This window comes from Catharus ustulatus, chromosome 3, assembly GCF_009819885.2.
Source record: "Catharus ustulatus isolate bCatUst1 chromosome 3, bCatUst1.pri.v2, whole genome shotgun sequence".
Taxonomy (NCBI): domain Eukaryota; kingdom Metazoa; phylum Chordata; class Aves; order Passeriformes; family Turdidae; genus Catharus; species Catharus ustulatus.
The window spans coordinates 86,181,483-86,192,914 of NC_046223.1; the positions used below are offsets into that span (position 1 = coordinate 86,181,483).

The window sequence follows — 11,432 nt, forward strand, 5'->3', positions numbered from 1 at the left end:
AAAATGTGAAAAAATATATAAAGCTAACAAGTCATTTCAAGGAAAATGACAGTTGAACATGAATTCCAGAATACAATTTCTGTGGCAAATCAGTATATGACATTAATCACATATGATCTCAAATTCTGAATACTGGAATAGTTTTAGAAGATGAGCAAAACACAGCAGGAAACCATACAGTATATCATGCATGTGATTTGCACACTTCACTATGCACCATGGGATCCATCTTCATATAAAGTCTGAGCTTGTGCAACTGAGAATACAGCAGCACTAAACACACAGTGATCTATTTTTAGAAAGTGCTGAAAGGCAGTTAGAGACAGAGTAAGATTAATAACCTAACCAAACTACCTGGAAATTAGACAACTGACACTTCAAGAACGTTTCCACATTTGCTCCAGTAATTGGAGTATCAGGTTGAAATAAAGCACTGTATCTACATATCAAGAGGAAGAAGAAAAAAAAGAATTTGTACTATTTAATTCTTCTGGTTTTATTCCGTAAAGTTTCACAGATGATGTCAGATAGACACTATCCCCTTTATAAAAACACACAGAAATTAAAAGTCTAGAAAGGTTCCACAATCTCTGCAAGACTTTAACTTGCATATGCAGGACAGAAGAATAATAGACTCAGAATGGTTTCAGTTGGAAGGGACCTTAAAGATCATGTATTTCCAGCCCTGCTGCCACGAGTGGGGGGGGGGGGGGGAAACATTCAACTAGACCAGATTGCTCAGAGCCCCATCCATCCTAGCCCTCAGCATTTCCACAAGAAGTGTTTCTTCCTTAAGAAGAAACTCTACAATGCAATTAAAGCAGAAAAAAAGAGCAAGACACCCTTTGATGTTGTCAATTATTCAAAATTCACATGAAATGGACAGCAAAGAAAGCATATAAAGACAATGCTCAACAACCTCAATTAAAAAACCTCAAAAACTTGGTGACATGAAAAAAGCACATTTCAGAAAAAACTTGACTAGGGAAAGGATGATGAAAGAGTTAGTTAAACTACGTGGCAAGAAAAATATTTGCATTTGCCTTTCTGCAAAGACTAAATACCTGGAGTTTTCTCCGATTCTTAGAGACACTGGCAAGCTTTCATACCCATACAAGGCAGCAGTCAGCTGAGCTGGATTTCTGATATGGCTGAAAAGGAATAGACTAGCTCCATCAACACTTCTCCCCACCACGAGGATTAGCTTCCTATCAATTCAGTTCCCTCAGCCAACCTGCCATGAAGGCAGTGAAGTGGCAGTGTTGACTGCAGCACAGCTGAGTACACTGTCTCTGAGAGTGGCAGCACTCTGTCCTTCTGAGCAGCACCCGGCAGTGCTGTCAACTGCAGGTACAATTCCTTGTGTGTCCATACAGTATGGCCACACACACAGCCTCTCGCTATGGCTCTGTAAATCCACAGACAGGTAAGATCTGTGTACACTGCGACTCTTAAAAAAAATAATCAGAGAAATGCAACACAAGTATAGGCAACAGCTTTCTGCTCAGACTAGACACACTATATACAGTAATTTCACGATTATAAGCCGTACTGAGTATAAGTTTATACTTCCGGGTGCCAGCAACTTTTTGTTCTTTGTCCATATATAAGCCGCACCTGATTATAAGCCGCACATTACAATACAGAGTGTGATAAAAGGTATCTATTCTATCACCATCTGTTGAGGGTGGGGGCAGTGATCCTTATCTCCACGGCAGATATCCTGCTAATGGGCCATCCATTGAAACCAGGCGGGGCATTGTTCTTTATCTTTTCACAACCCATCCTTCCTTCAGCGAGTCATTTTCTGCTCATGGCCCATTGAGTCCCACTGTGTGACTGATAAAATTACTGCATCCCATTGGAAGTTGCTCCAGCCAGGGGGGAGAGCCCAACATTTCTTACCAAGATTAAAACAGGGTTTGGGACACTATGGGAGCCCCTTTCTCCACTGGACTCCAGAGGAAAACTGGATTTCTCCACATAACCACTGGACCTCCGGAGGGAAACTGCACCTTCTACAGGAGCACTGCTCCAACTGAGCCACATCTGTCACTGCAGGAGGATGCAGCCACCATTTAATGGGACTGCTACCAACACCCTGCCTGACGGGGTGTCAGGCTGTACTCTGACTTTGTCAGGGTTTGGAGTTTGTTTCTTTGTAGTACTGTATTTCTATTCTAATTTCCCTAGAAAAGAACTGTTATTCCTAATTCCCATATTTTTGCCTGAAAGCCCCTTGATTTCAAAATTATAATAATTTGGAGGGGGTTTACATTCTCCATTTCAAAGAGAAGCTCCTGCCTTTCTCAGCAGACACCTGTCCTCCAAACTAAAACAGCAACTTTTTGTTCTTTGTCCGTATATAAGCCGCACTTGATTATAAGTCACACTTTGGGTTTGGACCAAAATTTTAGTCAAAATGGTGCGGCTTATAATAATGAAATTACTGTACTTTAACATCCTTTTCAATCAGCTATCATCAGCACAGCAAAGTGCTCTTAATGCAACTACAGCAATGCATTAAGAGCACCGAAATCTTTGTAATGGTAGTACCAACCTTCTGAAGACCTAACAGCAATGAGTTTAAGGAACACTGACAACTGCTATGTCACAGTATACTAACATCCACTAAGCAGGCTTTATTTTTTAAAAAGCTAAAAAATTATTTAACATTCCATGAAAAACAAATGTTTTCTCAGTAATTACTCATACAAGCAACAAAAATTAAAAAGTACTAAACAGCACTCAAAAGACAGTTAAAGCAAAACATCAGACTTGTTAAGTGACCATCGTGCAACAAGTTTCAGCTGCTTCCATCCAAACATTAAACTGCTGCTCACCTTGGCCTGTAAGTTCTTTCTATCACAGGGCACAGAATCTTTCACCTAATGAGCAGTGCCTCTTCCATATAACATAAGCTTTGCTACAAGACATTTTCACTTTATCAATGACAGACAGTTTTTTGTGGTATTTATCAAGGAAAGATTCAGCTATAACATATTTGCCTTATGGCAGAACTTTTAAATTTCCATTGAAGTTTTACTGTCCCAGGGCCAGTTATATGCAATCATAACCTGGGCCAGAATGCTCCTGAAGTTCACTTTTGAAAAGTTCACTCCAAACTGTAAAAGATCCTTAAATTGTCTCCTAAGCAGTAAGCCTTGGTAGAAATAAAATTACAGCAAACTCTACTAAATGTTTTTAGAAGTGAGCCTCAGAAATTACAAAGACAATTATAAATATGAAACCCAACATCTACTGCATAGTTCAAATTCTCATCTAATGGGCTCTGGAATAATCTTTCTGTTAGACTGTTGTATTAAATTCTGTCATCAGCAGGATATTCATATTTTGCTAAATGAGCCATAAAAATTGGACATGTCAAACAAATACAACATTATATCCTATGACATTAATAAAAATACATCAGTAGAATGAATTTTAGTACAAATGAAACAATTGTATGACACTGAATAAAAACATACTCATAAAATAAATATTTTGCAACTGTTTCTTACAGACATTTCTAAGATTACACATTATTAATCATGTCATATAGTAATATGTTTTACCACATCAGCAGTGTATTATTGGTATTTTTCATTCCTATAACACTGTTGTGGCAAGTCTACAATAAAAATAAACACACAAACAAAATCTCAGGGAGATATGAGCAGGGAAATTTTGCTAGAGCTCTTATGGTCTGAAAACAAACAAAAAGCCATGAGGGTTTAATACAGAGTATTGAATCATCACTTATCTTTATCTATAATCACTCAGAGAAAGATACCCCAAAGTCTTTCACTCCAAATTCTTCTTTCATAGAAATTACTGGAACACACATGCAGTGCTTACAGGCTTTGTCTGTTAACAAAAACTTTTTAAAGGCCTGCTGACCAACCTGGGAAGAAATAACCACAGCCCGTTAATTTCCAGTCTCCAGTCTTCACCATAACCTTGTTCTTCACAGAAGATAACCTGCTATTTAAAATAATTGTGTTTCCTTGGGCAGAATAAAGCTGCTCTTACACTAAAACACCTATTACAAAGTTTAAGCTGTGTATTACACCTTAGCCTGACTTAACAGATCACCAGGCAGAGATGGAACAGGAAATGTGCCCACATGTGAAATTCTTCTCACATGTAGAGAGGCTGTATGCTCTCCTCTATCCGAGCCATTGCCCTGCATCTACCAGTTACCCTTCAATGAGCAAATTCAACAGAAGTCTGGCAAAGTGCCAATCTGGCAAGACAGAACAGAGCAAGTTAAATCTCTTTGGCAAGAAAGTAGTTAAGTCTCCAGGCTGGTGGAGAGTACATGCAGCTCTGCTTCCAAAATGGAGTCGCACCCACTAACATGACATTCAGACACCAATTTTGACTTAATTACAGCCTAAGGTCAGCTTAACCTGAAAATATTAGACATGCTAGGCTGCTGAACACAGAAACGGGAAGTCAGAAACACGTTTTAAAAACTAAATGTGCAAGATAAAGCTGCCAACAAATTTAATTCTATTTAGTAAGAACAGTAATATTTTACTAATGGTTTAATTTTCTTCATAGAAGGTAAGTATAGAGAATTAGACAGATTTAAACCTATGTAAAAATATTGCTACCTCAAAAAAACCTCCAAACTGAAACCAAGTGCCAAAACATGGGCCAAAAGAAAGGAACTTAATGTGCTCCCCTCACCCCCAATGCAAACGTCTTTTAGAACAGTCAAGTTAAGGAGAATTACATTTGTCCTTTTCTCCCAAACCCAGTTTTGTTTCTGGTATGTCTACAGAATCCTACACCACAACAGCTCCATTTTAATTTGGTTTCTCAGCCTACTGCAGCATCTTGAGCTATCCTGCACACTCTTCCACTCCTTTCTTTGTATCACACACAGATGAAGGCATATGCTGTCCTGTGCCCCAAGCTCTCTCGCTGCCCTGAGCCCTGACTGCTCCAGTCACTGAAGGAACTAACACCAGTGAGCAGCAAACTGAACCATGCTCAGGCAACACTGAAACCTTTACATCAGGGACACTAATTTTGACTTCTCTGCTTAATGGAGTGAGTAAGTTTCATGGAATTTCTACATTTTTACCCATTAGACCTTTACACTTCTGCAAATAAAAGGGTTTAAGTTTTGGAAAAGTAGAAGTTATGCTACTACATTTGTCACTTGTAACAAAGCACTAGCCAATGACACTGAGGGTGGCAAGGCACTTGCAAACGCTGTCCAAGAGGGTTGCGGATGCACCAATTCTGGAAATGTTCAAGGCCAGGTTAGATGGGGCCTTGAGCAATCTGGTCTACTGTAAAGTGTCCCTGACTATGGCAGGGGGGTTGGAAATATGTGATTAATGGGAAAGAAGGAGGCAAAATTATGAGGTCACTCAAAAAATCTTTCATATTCTTACAAAGCAATATTTGAAAGTGGCAAGTTTGACGGTTAAGTCTCACATTATAGGATCTGCTACAACACAAACACCTTGATGTTCCTCAATTGCAAGACAAAGCTAAAACTACAGACTAGGTAAAGTCTGATACTGCACCAAAATCCATGTACAGTCTTCTAGAAACAACAGTAATAAAAGCCAAAGTTGCTGTTGAAACCATTAAAATAAATAATCTATTTTGTTTTATCCTTGTACATAAAACAAGAAGGAAAAGACTGAAATATCTAAACAGGCTCATTTCTGTGCAAGCATGATATCTGCTAACTGTTGGTTTAATGTTTGCTATCCAACCACATATTAATGTTACTACTTTTGTTATTACTATTCCTTTTTATATATACTTACATAAATAAGAGTGTAAGGATCTTTTTTTAGGAACACTCTCATTTAACTGTTTTTTTGCCACTAAAACTACTAGAAATTTGGTACTTTTTCTAAGGAAAGAGTAGTGCTTTACTACCAAATCCAAGAGCCAGAAGTTAGTGGATGAGGCATTCCAAACAAGACAGTTACTCTTATGCCAGAAGCTTCTATGTCCCACTTTGAGAAAATTTAATAGAGCAGTAGTTACTTAGGAAAAACTACCAAACAATAAATGCCTCCACAATGAAAACCAGAAAACCGCGCACAGATCCTTTACGTTTCAGAAAGCTCAAGAGAAGCCTGGGCTCCTGGAGTCCTGTCTCAAAATTAAGGTCGTGATCTGTGGTAGAGGGTTGGAGCACAGCCTTTTACCTTAGAATGTGCTCCCAAGCATATTGCAACATGTTACAGAGCAGTAATAGCTAAATTAGATTTATTTTTAGTATCTTTCTACATACTTTAAGAAGCACCCTTTCTTAGTATTTCATGCCACCTATCACACAAGTTAGTCTGGCCTGTATAAAAATATTTTCAATTTGACTTTGTCGAGAAATATTTCTCAACAAGTGAGTTTCATTCATAGAAAATAGCCTGTTAGTCAAGTCAGAAGGTTTCCTATTCTCAAAACCACTGGACAGGACAGCTCAACATTCTTCAAGTCTTAGAAGATACATGTGCAGTGCTGGAAAAAAATTCTGAATGAGTCAAGGGACTGAGATATATAAACAAGCCATGGAAGTCACCAACTTCACACTTTCTCATTAAAAAAACAAAACAAACCTCTCAAGAAGAACAGAGGAAACAGAACCTCTCTGGACATTGATGGGACAGATGCAAACCAGAGAAGAATTCCACAGGATAAAGCAGGAGTTCAGATAGATACAGAAGACCAATGATACCTGAAACAACTCTTCCCCACATTTTCAAGCTAATCACAATCTCCATTAGACCACAAACAAAGCACCAGAGACTGACTGGAGACTATTTCAACAATTAAAAATTAAATTTCACTGTTAAGTGAAAAATAAAGAGAAGAGTCTTGCAGGTAGAAAAGTCTGGCAGGCAAAAATGTTTCAAGTGTTCTACCTGAATATGAACTCCACACTACCCTCCTAATTTGTACTATTCCAGTCAGATATTTCTCAGTATGATTAAAAACAGAAACCAAAAAAGAGAGGAGGAACTGACCACTACTTCAAAAGGCAGGTCTGTAACTCTACACTAACACACAAAAGCTGCATGTTTCTGTACCACCCCAGAATCTCATCTCCCTTACCTAAGTCTACAACCCCTGCTTGGGTGAAGACAATTCTTTACAAGTGAACTGAAAGAAGAACAAAGCAGTCTTCTGGAATCCTCTGGCAGACAACTGTGAAGTTTATACTACTGCTGCTAAAAGGTAGACCACAGTTTTCTTTACTGTTATTAAGAAACCTGTAACCAAGAAATAGGAATGAAAATTGAGCGAATTCCTGCCAAGACTGCACTGAAATATCTCAACAGCTCTGAAGCTAGGGACTGGCAACATCCCTTAGAAAGGAGATCCTCAAAAAGAAAATTCAATACTGGTTCTCAGCATCACTACTGTAATCACCAGGAGACTGAAATAAGAAAATAGGAAAGAATAATACACTTCCCCCTTCTTCTGAAAAATATTTTAAAGTTCATCTGTTATCTACTGCATAAACATAGGTAAACTTTAAATTTCATGTTGGAAAAGAGAAATTGCAATTTCCTTGCAATTCAGTGATAGTGAAGGAAGCAGAAAACAAAGAGTTTCCACAATTTTTCTCCAAGGTAATGATCAACAGTACTCTCCATTCCCACATTTAACATACCTCCCACCTTAAGTCCAAATTAATTTGTGTATCATTCTTTATATTTTAAATATGACTATCAAGTAAAAGCATAGGAACTGCTGCAGACACAAATTTCTAATCACTAAACTTCTCCTCCTCCACATCAGGAAAGAATTCCCATGTAAGAGAAATACTTTGTTAGTATGTTCTGCATATTCAGCCCATAACTTTGAAATACCCCTATAAAAAAGCAAATTCAGAACAGTTTTACTGATTTCACTTGCATCTAGACTAAATAAGAAAAACAGGGTACTTTTCCACACTTCTAACAGTCTTGACACTTCAGGTGAAGAAATTATGCAGGCCCTGTATATACACATATATGTAAGTAACTGTTACCACTACTTCAGAATGGTAACAAACGCCGCTTTAAAAAGAGTCCATTATAGTCCTAGGGATCTTTTTCACATTTCCATTAAACAATATACAATACAGCATAAAAAATTATGCACACCAGATACACAGAACTGGACAAAAAACATGTACTGGTGTGAATCATTATGTTTAAGAATGGTATAACCAGAAAGGCAACAAATCAATCATTCAAGGAATACCATTCCATTTTGTTTTTACTGGTGAATAAAATAATAAAAATATTAAGGGGAAGTACTTTCACAGTAGAATGACAGACATATTTCTTCACAGTAGCATCTGTTATACCAAATGAAAGAAAAGCAGTATCACATCGGACATGTGGAATCAAAACCAAAACTCTGAAAAACTGTGATACTGACAAGTTAAGTTTCACTTAACTGTATATTAATCTTAAGTCTAACTGATAGTCAACATAAGCAGGATAACACCCAAAATGTCTGCGTACATGTATGCAAACACACACATATATGAAGGTACGTATTTAACCAGTACTGTGTCCCTTAGACTGAGTTTAACTGGTGACAGTGCTAACATCCATTTTGCCCAGACTTCTTCTATTGTGCACATTTAAGGCAGGGATGGACAGAGGACTCCTGCCCCTTCCATTTGCCAGTCTTTGAGACAACACTTCTAAAAACATTAAGTAAACAATTTTTGGTTATTCTTTACACAGCCTTCAAAGGACTCCATGAAATGTACACACTCAGAGTATGCTACAGCTATAGCTCTAGGCTCATGTATTAATAACCATCATCCAGCAACAGAAGTTGCCGTATTTCCTACTCTGCACACTTTCATCCCCTTTTGTGTCTCCATTATACCTGTTTCACTCTCCTGCTTGTCTAGCCTTTGGATAATGGTGCTTCTAATATCATTAGGTTGATCTAATATGCTACCTTTCCAGACTGTGGATTACCAAAAAACTCACGTATTTATAGATATTCTATGCCCGTACTTTTTCTATAAATATCTCTAATAAGTACCTATCAAATAACATCTGAAAACCTTTTCCCTCTGCTTCAAATCAGTACAGATTTTACCAGCTCTTACTAAATCTGCCCAAGTATGACTGTCCCATTTGGACTTGGGCCACCCTCATAAATTTTTTGTCACCACCATCTACACTAGATTTTCTTCACATGTGGCTGCACTCTTAGGGTTTCTATCAAATCATCAGTCCTAAAAAGAATGTGTCCCCAAACAATGGGGAAACACAAAACCAGCTGACAACTCAGTTCACCCATCGTGGAACACTGAAGCTTCAAATGGAGATGCTATCCAGTGTTGTGTTGCTCCTGCTGTTGGAAAGAGAATTTGTAAGCAAAATGTGTGGATACTGCATATGAAATCCATCTTCTCTAAGCCACCTGTCCAGCCAGCAAGTAAGTACTCAAAGACATAGAAGACAGTGACTAGTCATCACTTTGACACTTTTAGTTGTCTGCTCTGCACAAACCTCACTATCGTCTGTGGAGACTTCAGGAAAAAAATGGAGTGACTGCATTTCACCACCAAATCCTTTAAAGGCAGAAGGGAGGTAACATGGCAGCTGTTATTAACCAGAGTTTCTGAACATTACAATTCCAGATTAATTATTCAAAACAACAAGCAGTATTTTGCTCATACAGTACATCTATTCCAGAACATCTTGTAATAAAAAGCCAATATCCGACATCCTGCAGCAAGAGAAAATCAGCAAGAGGCTATGTTCTGTGCAATACAGGTACTGCAAATCTCCAATGCTAAACTTATTCCTGACTTGAAAAACTCTGCTTATGAGGAGTACTTAATTTCATTAATTTTTCTTTGTTATCATCATGATAATTTGGCAGAATTTACCAGACTACTGGTCTATGCCATCAGGACATGTGCTTCTAGCAATTTTGCAAGACTAGAGTAGTAAATTTTTTGATGTATCAATGAAATTGTAAAAACCTAACAGTTAAAAATATTCTGAATTCAGGAGGCTTTTTGCATTATAATTAAAGGCTTTGTAGTGACAAAAAAAATAAAAAAAACCAACAAAACCCAAAACCCTCAAGACACTAAGAGCGTATTAAGAAAAAACAAACAAACAAAAAAAAGTCAGGGGGTTTACAAACGCAAAAGGTTTCTTTCAAATGCAGGTACTAAGGTTCATCATCCCCTTCGTATCACAATTTTAAGCATTAGCCCTCTCCCCAACTCAGTCCCAAACCTTTACAGGAGCCTTTTAGGAGCTGACGAAGACTCATTTTATGGTGGGGCCAAAGAATACGTCTAGGCCGGGGCCTGGGAGCGGAGTGAGGGCAGGGCAGCGCAGCCCCGGCCTCCCCTCTCACCCAGCGCTAACCCTGCCCGGCGCCCCCAGCCCCGGCGCCCGCCGCGCCACGGCTCAGTCCTGCCGCTGCACCACCCGGGCTGCTCTCGGCGCTGCCCCGACAAAGGAAAGCAACACCGCACTCCCAACGTCTCCAAACAGTCAAAGAAAGAAAGAAGGAAAAAAGAAAAATGAACCAAATCGCCTTCACTAAACCCTCCCTTAAAAGCAGGTCTCTTTTCACCAGACCTAACCACGGCAGCCACCCTTCCCCCACCACGAAGCCACCTCTCATTGTCGTCGCACCCAAAGGGGACCCATAACCCCCACCCCCCACCCCATATGAACTCACACGCCCGCCTCCCCCATTCCCCAGTTTGTGCCGTGCCCCTTTGCTGCTCGCCAGAAGGCAAACGCGGCTCGCGGGCCACATTTCCCTGCTCGCAGCCCTGCACGCACCTTCCAGAAACAAGCTGTCTCTGCAACCGCCGCCGCCGGCGCCACCGGCCATCTTCCCGCTGCCGCGCAGCGCTCCCTCACTCCATCGCCCAGCGCGGCGGCGGGGCCCGGCCCTTCCCCCGGCCTGCCCGCCCCCACTGCGGAAGGCTGGGTGGCTGACCCGCAACGGCAGCACTACCGCCGAGGCCCGGCCCTCTCCCGCTGCCGGGCCGCGCTGCCTTCCGGCCCCCACGCAGGAGGAAGCGGCGGCAGCTCGCCCGCTCCTCCCTCAGCGCGCCCGCCGCCGGCACCCCCGAGCGGCTGCAGCCGGGCCGGGCCGGGACTCCGCCGCACGCGGCCCCGGTAGCGCGGAAGGGCGAGGGCAGGAGCGCCGCCCCTCCGCTCCGGGAACGGCGCTGTCCTGCCCGACCTGCGGCTCGCCCGCCGCGGGGGCCGCCGGCGCTCCCGGCCCCGGGACGATAAAATGGCCGCAGCAGCGTTGCGCCCCGTAGTACCTCGGGCTCTCCCGCTCCCTCCTCCATCAGCCTGGAGGCAGCGGCTTTCGGGAGACGAGGAGCTGGCTCGGATAAAATGAATGGAGTTAGAGGAGTGCGGGAGTCCATGGCGGAGCGCTGGGCCTCTCACCTC

At 41.1% G+C, this 11,432-nt stretch overlaps 1 protein-coding gene across 5 annotated transcripts in view; it reads right to left on the bottom strand.

Annotated features, from left to right (window-relative positions):
• The window catches only part of SENP6 (SUMO specific peptidase 6), a 75,264-nt gene extending 64,258 nt beyond the window's left edge, over nt 1-11,006 (bottom strand). For 2 of the 5 annotated variants that reach the window (XM_033054702.2, XM_033054700.2), the window contains exon 1: nt 10,806-10,995. In XM_033054702.2, coding sequence (XP_032910593.1) covers nt 10,806-10,857 — 52 coding nt within the window. In that variant the 5' untranslated portion in view covers nt 10,858-10,995. Of the gene's footprint in view, nt 1-10,244; nt 10,297-10,805 lie in introns of those variants that run through there. The other 3 variants (XM_033054701.2, XM_042779105.1, XM_042779104.1) reach the window with 3 other exon arrangements.
• Between the last annotated feature and the right edge of the window lie 426 nt (nt 11,007-11,432).